This window comes from Lepidochelys olivacea (assembly GCF_965140295.1).
Source record: "Lepidochelys olivacea isolate rLepOli2 genome assembly, chromosome: 10".
NCBI lineage: Eukaryota > Metazoa > Chordata > Testudines > Cheloniidae > Lepidochelys > Lepidochelys olivacea.
In genome coordinates this window covers 81,112,465-81,131,119 of record NC_140420.1, presented here as the reverse complement: position 1 = coordinate 81,131,119, position 18,655 = coordinate 81,112,465, and the positions used below count along the sequence as shown (strand labels likewise).

The window sequence follows — 18,655 nt, the reverse complement described above, 5'->3', positions numbered from 1 at the left end:
ACCATTATTCTAACAGCTTGTGCATTGTCAAATCAACATTCTGCATTAAACAAATGACCACTTGGGAATTGTTTGGGAACAGCTCTCCTTCTATTACTGCTTGACTAAAAAATGCCATTTACAAGCAAAGAAAACTGCCTCTGAGCCGAGAACAAGACACTGGAAGCCTTTCTGAGGAAAGATACGTATGCACTTGATCCTCTACAGCCAATCTAATTTCATTCTAGAATATAAACGAAAACAGTGACAACAGGAACTTCCTTGAAGGATTTCCTTAACAGTATAATACATTGAACATATCCTCTGTTTTCAATCTTCAGGTTTTGAAAGGTTCTGAGTGGTAAATGATGACAAAGAATGACTGACATTAAATTGTAATCCCTGAACAGGCAAACTGAAAGATCTTTGCATTTAGTTTCAAAACGGTTTGACTGAAATTGATACCTGCATGAAAGTCCCAAGAAAAGATCAGGTGAATTCCTGATTCCATGGGAGTTTTGCCACTGATGTCAATGGAGCCAAGATTCCACCCCCCAAATGCAGTAAACTTGGTAACCTTGGGGTGAAATCCTGGCCCCACACAAGAGAGTGGCAAAACTCCGATTGACTTCAGTGGAGCCAGGATTTCACTCTTGGTTTCTGTGTGCGCTTTGCAAATGTATTTTTGCTGCACAACGTAGAAACAAAGTTTATATTTAACTTTGCAAGTATTGGTGAGAAAAACATATATACTTCAAGATACATTACGGAGTTCCACTTACCATTAAGTCTTCAGGTGCTGGCCTTTCCTTTGGTTGCTTTCTCATGCTATGTATCATAAAAGTGAAATGGTTATATATAAACAACTATTCATTTATTTCACATGCTTAAATACTGAAGACTTCTTCCTTTAACACAGGCAGATCGCCTAGAATTTCAATGTACTTCTTAACTTTATCAAGTACAAACTGAAGACATGGCTCCTAATAGTGCCCAAAATGTTGATCAATTTCTCTCTTCTTTTTTCAGCTTTTGATTCCATACAGTGTTGCTGCATCCTTAATAAAACTGTTATGTATTCAACTGCTGATGAGAAGATTCTGTAGAATATGACGGATTTTCTACTTGTCTTGCTGTGTGTGTCTGAGCATTTCAAGCCTGAAATGCGATGGGTCACTTTTATCACTTTTAGAAGGTGGTCAGATCTACCACAAACTTCCAAAGAATGTTCTCTTACCATGTCTAGAACCACTTATTTTCTAAATTAATTTGGGGATCCTTGTTACTGGGGATTCCTTTAAAGATAGTGATCAGTATAAACAAATCAACTGAGAAACCATGGTAAATTTTTTCTTATTTTGACATTATGATATAGCTGGACAGACGTAGAATACACACAGGTGGAGAGTTTAATTTTTAACACTAAACAGCTATAGGGTAGCACGCAGTGCCCTGGAGTGTCTCTCTTAATTTTTTCACACTTATTTCCACTGCTCTGCAGGCTGACAGTTCATTACGGAGCATTAAGCGGTTTATAAGATCATGTTTCTCATCCAAATAGTCCTAGTTTTGTGTGCAACAGGTGCAATTAGCTTTTGTAGACGGAGTTTAGCTGCTTGAAGGAGCACTATAACATGGCACTGAGGTGACCATCAGGAGCTGCCTACTGACTAATTGGATTACGTCCAAACAGCCAGAGTTTATGGTGTAACTGGCATAAAGTCAAAGTCTGATGTGCTCTTCACTTGATGTGCCTAATACTTATCGGAGTCAATTGCTAACATGGTATACAAAGTAATTTTTTTGGACAATAATGCCTCGTGCTAAAGTAAGCTGCATACTGTGCAGGTTAATATTAAACTATATCTAAAAAAAGATAAATATTCTTGTAGTAAATAGGGGCCATAGTACTATTAATGATTCAAAGGACAATTTGCCTTTCTTATAACCACATGTACCTCAAATAATGCACAGATTAGCAAGTAATGCAAGCTGTCTGAATAGTGGGTGGGTAACAGTCCTAATCTGATATTCCAAAGTAGCTGTATCTCTTGGGAAAACCAGGCTATTATCCACCATCATTCACGTTTCTTGACATCTGTGGAAATTTTAACACAGGTTAACCCTCCTTCTTTCTCAATAACATTTTTTATGCAACATCTAATTAATTTTTTTGGAAGGGATAAGAAGGTGCAGTCTCCTGCACATCAGTTAGTTATGCTGTAAAATCACTGAACATTGGGGCCTGCTGTAAGTTTTAGCCATCGAAAAGGAGGCCTGTAGTATATAAACACAAACTGCGTATTTATTATTTTAATTAACTGATAAATCATACTGTATATTCTTCATTTTCAATACCATTTGCCACACACGATGGGAATCTTGAGAGAGAGAGTTTCTTGGAATGGTTTCATACATAATATATTAAAATATCTGAATATTCATTTTATTTGCATAGTTTTTGGCTCACTGGCCCTAATATGTGCTAGAGAACTTGAAATGTCTTAAAGCACAATCTACCACATCGCAGACAGCTATGGGCCTGATCCTCGGTGGGGCTCAGTGCCTTTAACCTCATTGGCTTCACTGGGAAAGCTTCCCTAAATCACTCCTCTCCTAAACACTGCTGCAGGGCCAGATTCTCAGCTGGCATAAACTGGCACAGCTCCATTGATTACACTGACTCCATTGGCCTGCCAATTTACACCAGCTGGCCCAGGCAGTGCATTGTAATAAATGGAAACATCTTAGTCAAAAACATCACATTTATACAAAGTTCAATGTCAGTTATTCTGCCTTCATTTTATTACTTAAATGGCTGCTTCCTTTTTAAATGAGACATTAAAAAAACCCAATAAGCATTTCCTCTCTCATCTTTGTTACAATGAATTGTACTTAGAGCTTTAACCTTTTGTTGCATAGGAAATTTATTCTTTCAACAATATTTTCTCCCCTCTCTCTGAAATTTAAGTGCCTTCCACTGAACTATTCAGTTTGGAAGAAAAAACATACGCCCTATGGTGCACTTTAAAACATGACTCAGAATAAAAATTACTTACTGGAAAGCCAATGAATTAATCAAGGACATTGTTTACCTTTCTAAACATTGAGGCAGTTTTATGAGTAATAATACCAGCAGCTCTGAATAATGAAGTTATAAATATGATTCTCTCTTTCCCCCAACCCTCCCAATTGAATTCTTAAACTAGTCTCTGTGCACAAGAATGCACCCAGATTCATCGCCGTTTATTAAAACAGGAAAAACCCTCTTAAGTACTTTGACGACCCTTCATGTAAATAACGTTTACATAATTTAAACAGTTTGCTCAGCTTTGCTGCCTCATCTGCCCAAGGCCCCCGAGTCCCTCTCGCCTCAGAAAGGATGCAGGGGAAGCCATAAGGTCTCATGGAGCTGCAGAGTTAATGGCATGTATCATTTACATTGAGGGCATGGCATGTTTGCAAACTGAGCTTACCATTGAGTGATGAAGTGTACAAATGGCTCAGAGAACTCCCCAACCGGAAGGACTGGCGATTCCTGGGATTGGTTTGATATTTGGGGGAGGGAGGGAGAAGGGAAGGAAGAAAGAGTCAGAAGTGAGGACAATTTTTAAAAAGGGAAGCAATAAAACATTAAAAACGCAGTATGAAACAATACCCCATCTCACACAGAGAAATAGAGAAAAAGGTACAAATTCTTCTGAACATGTGTTATAAAACACTGAATTTAAAGTAATGAGTACTACACAACGGGTAGAAACATGTGGAAAGACACCGAGGAGAGGTGAAAAAAGGACAATGATAGCCACAGGGTAGAAAGGAAGGTAGGGAAAGTGTAAATGAGAAATTAATGATTATTTAAGTAACACACAAATGGTCTTGTAATTAACAAAGAGCTGTGAAATTATTCTTGTGTTGACCTTTGTTTCTTTCACTGAATTCACTTTTTATTTACACTCATGTTTATTTACACTTATTCATTTCAGAGCTGTCCTACTATGCATAGTTCTTGCTAGATTTAAAAGAAAAATTGTTACAAGAGATAAAAGAAATTATAATGGAAGATTTGCCAGCCTAGCTAAATTAACTACGAAGTATTTATGAAAGCAAATAAATTAAGAGCACAAGCAAAAAATTACACAGAGAGCAAACAACATTACCATTTGCAAAGGAGGGCTTTACGAATTTAGGAGTTTTTCCAAGAACGACAGAGAACTCCACTGTGTTTATAGTGTAACAGCTCAGGATGTAATGAAATTACACTGCAGAGTACTTGAACAGTGTCATCTCATTAGACCTACAGTTGGAACAAGAGAGCCACATAAAACAGGCAGCTGCAAATGACTCCATTCTCATCTATTCTCATTTGCTATTAAAAATACCTTTCGGCAGCTTTTTTCCTTCCTGACATCCCTACACAAAGTACCCTGCAAAGTATGATACATGCACCTATTTAAATTAACAAAGGAATGACTTATTTTAATCTCACTGTGCTTTGGAGTGCTTTGGCCATTTGGATGAGCAATATATCATTACATACAACCTTCCAGCGCTGCAGGCAAGAAACTCAGAGCGTGCAGCATTTGGTGGGAGCCAAACAATTTCTCTAGCACACAACTGTGTCAAATGCATGCATGTATTCATTATTGAGAATGCGAGGAAATAGCTTTGATGTAGTGGAAAAAAGAAGATGATAAAAGCACCTCTGAAATGTGTGTGTCATTATCAATGGTGGCAGATAGATACAACTGCAGAGCCTCCTATGTGATTAGTAAATATACATATAATTGCTGTGACCAATTATCAGAAAAATGAGATAGGTAATTACAAGACAGAAAATTAACCAGAACTCTTATTAAGGTTTCATTTCCAATTCGAACAATTGGAAACTGCTGGAAAATACAATTAAATCAAAAGTAAACGAAGAGTAAAAGGAGAAGCCAGCATCGCTCTACAATTTTCAAAGAGTTCTATTAAATGTATAGAATGTTTGACATGCACCTTTGTTCTTGTTGAATTTGTCCAAGAGGAGGGAAAGGTTAGTATTTCTAAAATTAAAAAAAGACATCAGTATAGGAAGGGTTTCACTGGAGAGTAGAAGAAACATAAGGAAACACAGAGCCTTTAAACTTTCCCTAGTTCAGAGAATCACATGCAGAAGTTAATCATATGTAAGATGAAAAATTCAGGGCTGTGCTGAATGGAGACAGGCTGGTGTACATATTTCCATGGTTTTCTGCTGTCCTACCTATACTCAGGTCTGAGTTTAGAAATGGTAACTGTCCCCGCTCCCAAGTGGGATGTGGGGATTAAAACAGAACAAATCCACATAACACACAAAATGCTCACTGGATACATTTCACACAACTCTTTGAAAACTGGAAGCTGGAGCTACCTCTGCAGAGCACTCTGGGGAGCTAGTTCTGCGCAGGGACCACCCCTTCATCAGAAGAGAGCACTGCCAATCCCACCAGGGGCACAAGTGAGGAGGATCTAAAATGCTCATCTTCTGAGAACTGCAAATGTGGATCAATTTATGCCAGAGTGGAGGAGGAGGGCAGGCAGCACTTAACACCTATTTGGTAGGTGATAATTTCTGCAATCACAAAGAGGGCAGCACCACAGGATCTGCCTATACCCAGGGCTCTGGAGCGGAGCCCGCGGAGCAGCTCCGGAGCAGTGGAGCTGCAGGTTTTTGCCTGGAGCTGGAGCGGAGCCGGAACACAGCTCCAAAGCCCTGCCTATACCAGAGTGAAACTACATTATGGAAAGTGGAGTGAACATCCACTGAATTGTATGAAGCAATTGGAGACCCTCCCTCTACTTCACTGGAACTAGAGTTCCTGAGTTCCCTGGGTCAGGAATCAACAGAACTATAAGAAACACCACACTAAAAAACTGCAAGGTACTCAGTAACACGACATCATTAATACCTTTGTCCTGAAACTCCCTGTACAGAGCACAGCAAGTAGCCCAAGGCTGCTGTGCTCCAGCCAAGCGAGAAAGGAGGCTTCACCTGGGTGCGAGCGAGGTCAAAGGCAAAGCACAGCCATCCACCATGAGTGGAAATTTCTAACTCACTGCACGCCGGCTCCCTTCTATCTTAGGCACTTATAAGCGAGGCTGCGAGGACATCAATCACAGCAGTTTCCAGGTGATACTCTACTCTCAGAAGTTTAGAATAAAAAGAAGTGGGGGCAGTAGGTGGAGGATAACCTACATGATTCTCAGCATGTAAACTGGGTGCTTAGCTCTAGTCTTTCCATTGAGTTCCATGGGCTTCAGATGCAGTCCTTAAGGCTCATTTCTGCTAATGGGCGCAGACACCCTGGCAACCACATGGCAGCACACCTATCAACACTGACTTCTGTCCAGCTCATCACTTTTTATCTTGCTATTATATGAGCAACGCTCTGCCTCCACAGCATGCGAGAGCAGGCCCTAACTGAAGTCACTAAGCGATGCCCACCCCTAGGCAGACGGCCAGCAAATTTCACTATGAAAGAATAATATTCCAAGTACATACTGTAACTTAAACCATACTGGTAAAGTGAAGTAGTAGTGATGTTCTGTGAACTATTCTGAAAATGTATGCCATAAGTATTGAAAACTCAACAACCTGGAGTCCAGGGAAGAAAGATGGTGAGTCGTCCAGTTTGCAATGGGGCCAAACAGGAAGTGACATTTGGAAATTATTACTTTAGGCAAGTCAGAGATCACTTTTTTGAGACGAGGTTTATTAAGAATATTAAAATTCTGCTATAGGATTCAATACAGATTCCCACATAAAACTTACTACAAGCTAAGGCCTCATTACAAACTGTGATATACAATAGTTTAATGAATTGCCAACCAGCCAACTTGATTAAAGCTGTCATTTTATCTTCCCTGGGAAACCAAACAAGCCAAAGTGGTACCTATGCATGGAGAATGAATTGAATTTAAGACATGATATTCTATTCTGTTAACCTGCACATAATTGCACCAAAGACAGCTAATTGCATCAAATTAATACCTTCATTTCACTTCTGAAAATACCTGCTGAAATCTACAAGCATGCAAGAGGAAGCACATCTTAGCCTCCATTGGAAAGAGCTGAAAGAGCAGACAATCAACCTACCTTCTTCCATAGTAAAACGTTAAAAATTGGCCACTGAGCTTGCTCACATACACAGAATTTTTGAAATCATAGTAGCTGGAGATGGAACACATACATTAGATTATCATTTCCATCCCATGCACTAATATCAACATTAATATTTTTATTTAGAGAATGAGTTTGTTGTATGTGCTTAGTTACAAATTTAAAAATACTCTGTACATGAAACTACTCCCAATATGTAAAATGCTGCTGTTGTTACCTGCTGAAATTTGAGCAACCACTATGTTGTTACATATGAAACAAAAAGCCAAACAAAATCTAAGCAAAATAAATACATTTTACGTTGTGTCCTGAAGTTCACTAGACTGGAGCACCGGTGGACTCTCAAGGGGATGAAAATACGATAAAATAAAACAAAGCCTCAGAAATCCCCATCAAGTCTTCATGCTAACTTTTTTTTGCACATTCTGCATAAGAAAATATTGTCACACATGTGGAGTAATATTAGTGAATTGCCCACATGAGATCTAATGGCCAACTTTATTTCATTCTACCAAAGAACAGAGTCTTATTCTATACAAGGCCAAAAGAATGCAGTGTAAAATTTTGCAGAGGATGGGGAAGAGGTACATACTTTTTAAACTCCAAAAAATAACAAAATGGACTCTCTTTTTTTTTTCCAGTAAAATTTGGCACTCTTTGTTCAATATGTCAGGGCTTCAGTCCAGGGGTTCTTCTGTACTTCTATTTCTAAATTACTAACTTCTAAATAGAACGGCTTATTAATGGGAAGGTTGATACAACCTTAACACTAGAGCCATAAATACACTGCTGGGAGACCGATGCCAATCAGCTTTAGAACTTTACAAGCCATTTTCTCCTCTGCATCTTGTTTCCAAAACACCCTACTAGCCCAAGTATCAAAACAACATTTATGTAAGCAAGACCTAACACAGAAAAGGACAATGTTTAAGTCTCGGCAGCTTTTGAAGTGCTTGGTCAGCCTGATTCTCAAAAACAACTGAAATGTGCATGTACAGTGAGTACAGAGAAGGGCAGCAGGAGGGAAAAAAAAAAGTTTGAGTGATGCCTTTGCCTTGTGAATAATGAACAGTTCAGGAAGGTCAACCCATTACAACTGAAACCGTTTAATTATTAATTATGCACAATCTATGAGCAAAAGGACAAGTTCAGAATGTTTAATGTGTGGTAACTCCAACTGGACCCTCTGTTGGCATCGTTATTAGCACTTGTCAGCAAGGTGCTCAGGCATAAAGAAAAAAGCACAGCAGCAGAAAATCTGAGCTGAGGTGGGAGGGCTTTAAACTTCAAACACTGCTCCTGATATTTAATTTATAAAGTGACAACTCTCTGCTATAGAGCTTATCGACTTTCATGGCATTTAGGTAAGTTGCATTATCTAAATGAAGACCTGGGAATATTTACACTTAGAGAATCTCTTTTGAATCCCTCTTCTTTAAAGAGAGAGGGACTGGCTTTGGAGGAATGAACACAGTCTTCAGAATTCAAATGCTCCTTTCCAATCTGTGCATATAAGTTACCAGGTCTGGGTTTTATCCTCATTCACTACACAAACCTAGAGCCTCTCCCATTTCTTCTGGTCTGAGAAGCACTGAGCAACCAGAACTTCAGCAGGTACAGAACCACCACTGAGGATCAGGCCTTAGTCATACAAACCAGCCCCAAAAGCTAAAGAAAGAGGGGAGCAAAAATGTATTTGGCATGCTTATCTCCTTCCTCTGCTGAGGCCACTACCTTGGATCCATGATTTTGTGTGTGTGTGTGTGTGTGTGTGTGTGTGTGTGTTTTGGGGTGGGCATGGTCACCTGGAAAGGAACAAATTCAGGGAGCTGCTGCTCTAGGCGGCATGCTCTTCTTGGAAACATTCTCAAGTTAATGACACTCAAAACCAACTTCCAACCTACAACCTCTACTCACCTTCAGGGATGTGCCATAGACCAGCTATGGCAGCGTGGCTACCAAGATGGCTCCAGGAAGGAGGCCAACTGTAGAGCAGTGCAGAGACAAGCCCAAGTTCCCTGCTACCTGAAAGGCAGAGGCCAGATTTGTAGCAAGTCCACTGGCTCTATGCTATTTGGAGGCTTTGCTCAGCTACTAACCCTTCCTCTCTGTGACATTTTGCACAGCTCCAGAGCTACTGCTATTTTATGTAAGTTTTTCCTCTGTGCATGTGTTTGTGCGGAAGGAGATGACATGGCCCTCTGGCTCTATGGCCACGAGAGGAGAGCTAACGTAAGAGAACAAACCAAATCCAAGTTACTGCCTTCTTGGATGCATCCAACGAAGTGGGCATTCACCCACGAAAGCTTATGCTCCAATATGTCTGTTAGTCTATAAGGTGCCACAGGACTCTCTGCCGCTTTTACAGATCCAGACTAACACAGCTACCCTTCTGATACTTGATCCCTTCTTGGAGTTTTCCCAATATACCCTGGCTCTGAGATTGCAGTCTCCTCTGGACAGAGACTCTTGTATGTTAATGGGGCACATCTACAGTGCTTAATAAATCACTCCTGTGAGCAGAGTTTTGGGATACCAGACCAACCTGAACAGGGTTATAGAATTTTTAGGCACTGCTACTGTGTCCTGCTTCTCTTTTACTACTTAGTAACTTTCAAGTGAGCTTTCAAAGAACATATTTATTTTTACACAGTAGCCAACATTTAATTATGAGAAAGACAGCTGTGGGTAAGTACTTAGTCTGATTTTCAGAAGTGCTACATTTTACACTAACCAGAAAAAAACCCTGTGCAACTACGTGTAATAAATGCACTGTAGTTTGAAAACTACTTAAATGTGACCAATGGACTGAAATATTGACCACGTTCAGCTGTATTCCTAAAAATATGCTACAGACTTCTTACTAAATTTGTTTTAAGATTCCTCCAGAAATCTGACTACACGTGAATCCTTTAGAGTAACAAGGTTTGCAGAATACAACAGAGGCTGGAGGAGATTCAGATAGCCAGACTTATAGCATTTCTAGACTGCCCGGATTTTACTGCCAACCTGAGCTGGAAGGTGAAAGATGACTACATTTGTACACTGGGTCAGTCCTTGCTCTTTTCTTAGTGGTAGGTGCCAATTGTGACAAATTATATGTGGGGGCGTTTTGGTGTGAAATTCTGTCTGCTGGGACTGGAGTGTCAGCAGTAAACTCATTTATTTCAGGCTCTCCAGCTGGACTAGAAACAAGGTTGAAAGGCCATTGTTTTATCCACCAAAACACTGAGACTACCCTCAACACTGCAAATCAAGCGAGAACTAGCTGTTCACCAGGATAGCTTTGTCTACAAGTTCTTGCAGGAGTAGGGTGGGGGAATTATATACATAAATAGATACTTGTGTGCATAAATATATATAATCTCACATATAATCACACTCTGGATATTTCAAGTACTCAGTCATTTTTCTCCTGAGGCATTTGCTACTGTAAAATGTTTTCCAGAATTTGGCACAGGCAAGAAAGATGAACAGAGTAACTAACCTTAGGAATTACCTACAATGTATATTATGTCATTTTCTACCTTTTGCCAAGCTTTGTATTTGTTAATATGGCTCTCTGAAGGTTTTTTTAATCCCTTGCAGTTAAGTGTATAGGTAGCTGGAAAACAGGTTAATCTTTTAACCGTAACTGTAATTGCTTTCTCTCTAAAAACAAACTTAAGAATTTTTTCCTCTCATTGCTGGTCTCTTGTCGATCATAAGCTACCAGAGCAGAGCAATGTTTTAGGTAGATACACGTATACGCACGCCCCTTTCAAATAGCTAAGGCACAGCAGCATGAAACACAGCCTCTTCCTGTTCACACCAAAGGGACTTCACTTGAAAAACTAAAACCATTTATTGTTGCCTTTTTCCTCTGTATACTCCCAATGCATTTTTATTGCTTTTTCATAAAACACTGCTGCAAATAATCAAGCATGACCATTGACATCCACAAGATTGAGTTTTAGGAACCATTAAATGAGCTCACCCTCTTGGGAAGGTTCTTGCTCAGGTTGGTCTAAAGGTAATTATTCAGCAATTCCTACCTGTGGTTTTACCTTGTTCCTATAGAAGTCTTTGAATCTCATACACTGGTAAGGTCACAGTTTCTGTCTCAATAAAAGTACAATTGGTCTAGGACATAAATTACGATGAACCATATTATTTATGGATTTTGTATATGTATATATCATGCATACATATGTCATAATTTATATACATATATTCTGATACTTGACTTTCTTCTCTCTTCAGAAACATAACATAAAAGTTTTCAGGATTAAAATATAGAAATCTATGCAAAATCTGTATATTATATTCTGATGGCAACATAGATAGAAACATTCTATAAAAAGATTCATAAAGGAAAAGTCAAGCTGTGCTGAATATTGATCCTATGCAAGCTGTTATTCTATACTATATAATGTAGATTGAAGAATCCAAAAATGAGCATTGGTGCAACATTAAGTTTGAGAAATTAAGCTCTCGAAAGGTTAACGTTTCTCTTGTAACATTAATTTGGTCATGTTGCACGTACTGTATATTTTTACAGATATGCCACAGCAATAAATGAAAGGTTGCATTTGACCAGGAAAAGCAACTACAACATGGAGTATGTGCTTTACGGGCAAGTTAATTTTGCAGAGGAAGCCTTACATTTTGGAATTTGACGACATTTGAATGCGCGATGTCTGAACACTAACATTGCATTAATGCTCATTTTTGCTTTTAAATTTCTCAGCATTATGAATGAAAAAAAAGAAGATACCCAGAGCTCTTCAGTTTGTGGAGCTTGTAAACTCCTTGAAGCTGATCCAAACTGCAGTCCTGTGAAGCTTAGCTTCTCTGCGGAGGTGGGGTGAGTTAACAAAGAGATTTAAAAAACAGAAGAGAACATTTCTCCAAAAATAATAGAAAAGCTCTCACATGTAAACTTCCAAATTTAAGCTTTCATGACTAAAACTAATAAAACTATTTTCGTCAAACCGGACTGTTTTAAAAGTCCTAATAGCTGCAAAACGTGCAGTGATCACAATGCTGCAATCCCTTACTCACAAAAGCAGTCCGTGCTCCTGTGAATAGTCTCTTTCAAAACAATATCGCAAGTCCGAAGTTTCGAATGTCACTGGTTCTACATTATGCAAACACAAAAAAACTGATTAGAAGAAAGAAAAAATAATTTGCTTCCCTCCTGCCCTGACCGTAACTCAGAACAGCTGAATTTTTTAAAAACAAACAAAATCACCTTTGTGTTGAGACCAGCTATGGAAACTTTCAGCCAAAAAAGAATCGCTTGGAGAAGGCTATTGAAAAAGAAGGGGTTAGACGCTGGAACTCAAGCTTTACTACAAAAAAAGAAAAGGAGTACTTGTGGCACCTTAGAGACTAACCAATTTATTTGAGCATAAGCTTTCGTGAGCTACAGCTCACTTCATCGGATGCTGTAGCTCACGAAAGCTTATGCTCAAATAAATTGGTTAGTCTCTAAGGTGCCACAAGTACTCCTTTTCTTTTTGCAAATACAGACTAACACGGCTGCTACTCTGAAAGCTTAACTACAGCGCTTGCTACCACAAATGGTACAGTACAATGAAATCCGGTTTAAGCAACCACCCATGGGACCAGCAACAATTGGTTTCCTAGTAGAGATACTTTAACTAAATAAAAGCCAAACCAAATAGCCCTGGAGAGCTTGGGGATAATTCAAAGCAGTTGTTTAAGACAGGGGATTGCCTACTGGATGTGGTCCATAGCACAAGTTTCATCCGTCTATTCATCTCTGGACATATAACAGACACCCCTAAAGCTGACATGCTGAAAAGCCAAGAGCTGTCAGGTTTAGCCTCCTGGGATTTGCCATATGGATCCAAAAACATCTGTATGTTTTCCTCAAATTCATTTGGCTGGCTGGCTGGAGCATCGTAAGCGCTAACGTTTTTAAACTATTTCATTTCGAATATGTTTGAGGAAATAACTAGACAATGAAGTCTCATGTAGAATTCAAGGTGTGCTGCACAACACAGAAGAGTGTAGCTATAGGTTTGAAGCTTAAGAACAATGCCATTGCTTGTTTTGATCAAACAAGGAGGACACAAGAATGCACTATGACTTCGGCCCCGTGTACTCTATGACCAACTGAACCTAAATTCTGTACCCCACAGCACACTGGGTAGTAGACTGGAAATTCAAGGCAGTCTCATTTAAATATTAAACTGAAGGTTTTTAATAAATTAAATATGAAAATGCATAATTACAATCAGTGCAGTGGCCCTTGTGTTATTTATTTTCATACTCATTCTCATTCAATTTATTTTACGCTGTCCACAGTTTTCAATGTGCTACACACTCCTATACAGCCAATGCACAGCCACATCACAAAAGTTGTTAGGAGCGATGCTGGAGGTTTTGGCAGCTGGGCAGAGAACAGCTGGGATTTTGACATCTGTGGAATTTGGGAGGCAGTCTGGTATTGAAAGCAGTGAAATAGCTAAAACTGTAGCTTTTAAATTGTAATCTTTACGTTTAAGAGTCAACCTATTGAGATGAATTGGGGCAGAATACACCTCCAAGAACTACTGCTTCAGACATCCGCAGGCAACGCCGCACTGATTTACACTCATGCTATCTGTGTCTCCAAGTTATATTCACCACCACGATGAGTAGGAATGATTTTTTGAAAAAACGTAACCAGAGATTCAGAAGAGTGATTTTGTGGCCGGGGTGGACTGTACATTAAATTCTGTGGCTGCACAATTGTGGAACAGAGGGCCACAACCAGGACACCTCTCAGGCTGGGCACTGAGCGTCTATTTTCAGTAGAACTCCATGCTCATTCATGTTGGTATGCTGCTGGAAAGGCTGCATTCACAGCAACTGATGTGTATCCTTCCCAGGAGGGATTAACCCACACTGCTCAGCGTTCCCATTCAACATTTCTGAGAGTTGCAGATGAACAAAGTTGATTGCTAGAATATCAAATGATACACAGCACTCAAATGGCACCAGTCTGCCTATATTAGTGGCTGTGCCGTTGGATGAACTGATGTTAACGCTATTGTATCCTCACTTTTGGACCATCAAGCATAAGTTCCATCATGGAAGGGAGAAGATGCTATGACAAGGACTGTTGCTTAAATTAGTATGTCCTACTGATAACTGCAACAACAAGGCCAAATCATATAAGTGTCCCATTTCATGGCCCTATCAGATAAGTGTCCCATTCATACAATACTCCTCAATAAGCTGCACCAACTAATAATGATAATTCATTAATAATTTGGGCTAGCTAGAAAACAAGAACTCTGTTTCATAAAATATCTCAACGTTTCCAAATTTGTTTTCTTTCTGAGAGTTTGTCTCTCTCAATTTCGTTTATTGGAGCTGTTCCACTTTGTATAAATAGTTAAATATTGACTGGGCCAGAGAGAGACTGCCTCTCTAGCCAACTGGCTAGGCCTCTCTCACTTGAGATGTGGGAGATCCAGGTTCAAGACCCTGCTCCAAATCAGGTAGAGTAGGGATTTGAACCTGCATCTGCTACATCGATCTGATTCAGAGTAGGAACTGAACCTGGCTCTCGCACATCTCAAATGAGTACGCTAACCACTCGGATCCTGGTTATTCTGGGGTGGGTGGGTCTGTGCATGTGTGCACACGTGTCTCTTTCTTCCCCACACTCCTGGGTCCTTAGAAACCTTCCTGAAGAGTGTTTTGTTGAAACTGATATATTTGCACAACAAGTTTCAGTTTTGAATTGACATTTTGTGACCAGAAAAAAAAAAAGGTGAAAAATTCCTGACCACATCTATTAATAATAAAGACATTACAAAGAACTGACAGAACAGTTTACAACTACCTCTCAAATCACTTACTAAACATGTGGAATTTCTGCAGGAAAATGTCAATACTAATTCATGGAAAGAAACAGAAAAAACACTTCTCTTGATCTGCTATAGTTAAGGAGTCTTATAACTCATTCTTGCTAGATTAAAAAAATTTTCAGTTAAAAAGTCAACTTTACAACAACTTTTCCAGAATTAGCCATGATCCTGAATTTTTCACCATGGGTTAAAAAATGAACAGCATCAAAGATTACATTTTCATGACAACCACAAATATTTTTAAATAAGGGTTTTTCTTATGTCAGGTGTCACCATACATATAGTGTTTGTTAACAATCCAGAATACCTATGTAACACAAGAACGACCTCTTAACAAGTTTGCTCATCAATACATCATATGAATTAACCATAATTATAAATGAACAGAACATTAACTTTTGGATTACTTTCTGTTTTGGTGGAATGGATAATAATAGTTTTAGAGGAATAATGATTGCCAACAGAACAAATGACTTTTAGAAAGAGTCAAGATCTTAATGCTAATTCTGTGTTACCATAGTTAAAAATGATCAAACTGCATTTATTTCAACATATTGCACTTTGAAAGGAGATAACCAGATCTCTTAGCATTGTACCTTGCATTAAAAATAGACCACGATAAGTTTTCTGTTTTCCCTGGATACGTTTCAAAAACTGTAATACTCTTTTCATCGACCACAACATGAGACATCACCATGACTGTTTCTAACCTATCTGTATAATCCCATCAAGCCTCAACTCTATCCATCTGCAGCTTATAAAATATGTTACAGTCATAGTAAAACACGGCACTATCAAAAGCATGTAGGCCTCTATTCTGCAAAGCACTTAAGCATGTGCTTAAAGTGAAAACACATGCTTAAGTTCCATTGCTTAAGTGCTTTGATAAATAAAGATGGACTCAAGCACTTGCTGAAATTGCTTTGCTGTATGTGGGCCTTATATAGTGGAGGGAATTACAAACAAAAACATCTCTGTCAGGAAGAACTACTGGTCTACTCAAAGGCTTTTGAAAAAATATCCTGATCCCTGAATGACATCAGCCCCACCAGCCAGCAGCAATGCCAGCCAGCTCTTCTCCCCAGTAGACAAGCCTGGAGCCAACTTGGGATACCAGGTTTATGACTCCCTCAGGAGCCCATCTACGTGACTGAGTCACATAGAGATGTCAGACTGCAGTTTCATCCCACACTAGGTTCAAGGTCACTGAACAGAAGCTCCAAGGTCATGCGCTTTGACCACCCTAGGCAAGACGGTTGGGCATTGCACTGCCACTGGACACCCACCTTAAGGAAAGTTTCTTTAAACAACTCTGTGATAGTCATATTTATAGGGAAAAAAGACCCAGATTACCCTGTTCCACCTAGAAGGGTCACAGTTAGAGAGTCAAGAAAAAGATTCCAGGAGTTAAAACTTGTGACTCATTATCATTCTCTCCTCAGTGGCGAGGAAATACGGCCTACCAGCTCTTTGGAGTCTGAGAATTCCTGTGGAAATCGGGTCCTATCCTCACAGGTCCTAAGGCACCCATATGGAAAGCCTGTTGCTCTCTGCTGTTTCCCTGCCATACCCATGGTAGTGTGACTCATTCAGGAGCGTGTGCTGCGAGTGGTCCACTGCTGTGCACGACCGGTTCCGGGGGAGAGAGAAGCTACAGATCATCACCTCTAGCTGTTATGATCCTCATTAAGCTAGGTGGGGAATTCTGCCTCAATATCTACGGGTTCCTGAGGAAACATGTGCAGAGCAACTGCAGGCTGGAGGGGAGGTGCAGAGCTCTGCTCCCCCGTCCTGTGTGTTTTAGGACCTCTCAGCCCCTATTTCCCCTCTATATACTCTACCACAGAGGGGAGCATTTGGCCCAAGATAATCAGTCTTACAACACTAAACATTTCTAATCGCTAATACCCATGTTAGCAAGAACTTACTGAAAACAGCAGCAGCTGTACAATGCCAGATAATAAACAGACGATCTCTCATGAGGTCCTGATGTGGAAAGAGTCATACACATTAGCACAGTAAGTGGGTCCCATTATTGTTCCCCAACATGGGCAAAGAGCTGAGGGAGAGGGAATAGGAGGAGGGGAAATAAAGCAAGTTAAGAATAAAACAAACAAGATTAAAAATGGGTATATTAACAAGAGTATACGGGGTGGAGGAGTCTAGAATGTCTAACAAAGCACAAAGAGAAGAGAAATACATCATCTGTTAAGGACAATACTACACATGACCTAGAACACAATAACCCTTACAATAAATGCCCACCAAGATACTCTCCTGGTAAGAGTCAGCACCTCCAAGTGATGCAACCACTAATCTAAACCCTATATATCTTATTAAATGACCCTCTAACAATACAAACCTGCCAAGCAAACACTACAGATCCAATTCACTGAACTATTTCCCACAGGCTGGAAGTGTTCTTGACATGCAACCTCCATTTAGCAACTGAGCCTGATACAAACAAAGTCAGTTGCACTTTTAAAACTTAAAATCGAGTTGCATATGGAAATCTAAAATCCTAATATTCCCACATGCTTAACCACTGGCGTAGGAGAATGATGGTTCAGTTGCATATTATGGAACATAAAATAAGTTAAAACAAGAAATACTAGACCACCTCAGTGACTATTTCTCAATGCCCAGTGATGTTTACGGACCACACCAAGACTCCTGGCCAAAGTGATCGTAAGGTGAGATAGCAACAACTCTGATCTTAGATAAAAAAATGTGACAGCTGCAAGAAGCTGTCAACATATCATGTAGTTCCTTGAGACTTTTTTGTTTTGTTTTTTTTAAATAAGCTCCTTTTCACAGAGCTGATCTTAGATTCAGGGATTGCTATGCTACCAAATCACTAAAGGCAAGTCATCTACAGGTGACATCCCAGGCATAAGTATGGGAATATGTTGCAACTTCTTTGGGACACAGACTTTTTTGCTCCAAGCACTTAGCACAGTGGGGCTCCTAATCAGGGCCTGTAAGTCCGACCTAAATAGTAATAATTAATGCAGGTGCTAGGAAATCTGAAAAGCTCAAAGAACCAGATCAGTGCTAGACGAATGACCTCCCAATGATGTGCTCATACATGTAAGCATGTCCTCACCCTCCAATAAAGCATGTTGATCCTGCAACATATACTTGTCAATGCTGGGAGAATCACCTAAACTTTACACCCAAGCACATTCTGAAATTTTGGGTCAATTCTACCCACTGAAATCCGTATCTTATTTAAATAAGTAGCTTCCTGACAAAAGTATTACCAAATATGCTGCAAGTGACTGCAGTATAAAAGAAACGTCCAACAGTTAACAGAGGTAGCATCTGTAGTTAAAGGAACATTGGGGTAAAAACCAAGTGCCTTGGGCATCAGACTTTAGTGCTTAAATCAAGCTAAGTGAGCACAATATAAACAGTAGGTTAGAATGACTAGGATAGTGCAGTTCGAAGTGACAAAACTGTTCCACCACCACAGTCTGATAGAACATCATTGAAACTCCGCAAGCTTTCAAAAAAAAGTCTTGATGTTTTTGTCAAAGCTTCCTAATCAGCATCATGTATTACATCTAAAAACAGCAACCTAAAAATGAGACAAAATGTACAGGACATGACCTTGAAAGAAGCGATTGCTTCTGTGATTCAAGGAACATCACAGCCCCCCTAT

At 39.6% G+C, this 18,655-nt stretch overlaps 1 protein-coding gene across 2 annotated transcripts in view; it reads right to left on the bottom strand.

The window, feature by feature from the left end:
* MAP2K5 (mitogen-activated protein kinase kinase 5) overlaps positions 1 to 18,655 on the bottom strand; it is a 212,626-nt gene that overhangs the window by 35,684 nt on the left and 158,287 nt on the right. The window contains exons 20-21 of one of the 2 annotated variants that reach the window (XM_084641235.1): positions 3,456 to 3,517; positions 762 to 807 (exon numbers count right to left, since the gene is read on the bottom strand). The exons of the other annotated variant lie outside the window; for it this stretch is intronic. Of the exons in view, the coding sequence (XP_084497361.1) occupies positions 762 to 807; positions 3,456 to 3,517 (108 nt within the window). The remainder of the gene's footprint in view (positions 1 to 761; positions 808 to 3,455; positions 3,518 to 18,655) is intronic. 2 annotated transcript variants of the gene reach the window in all.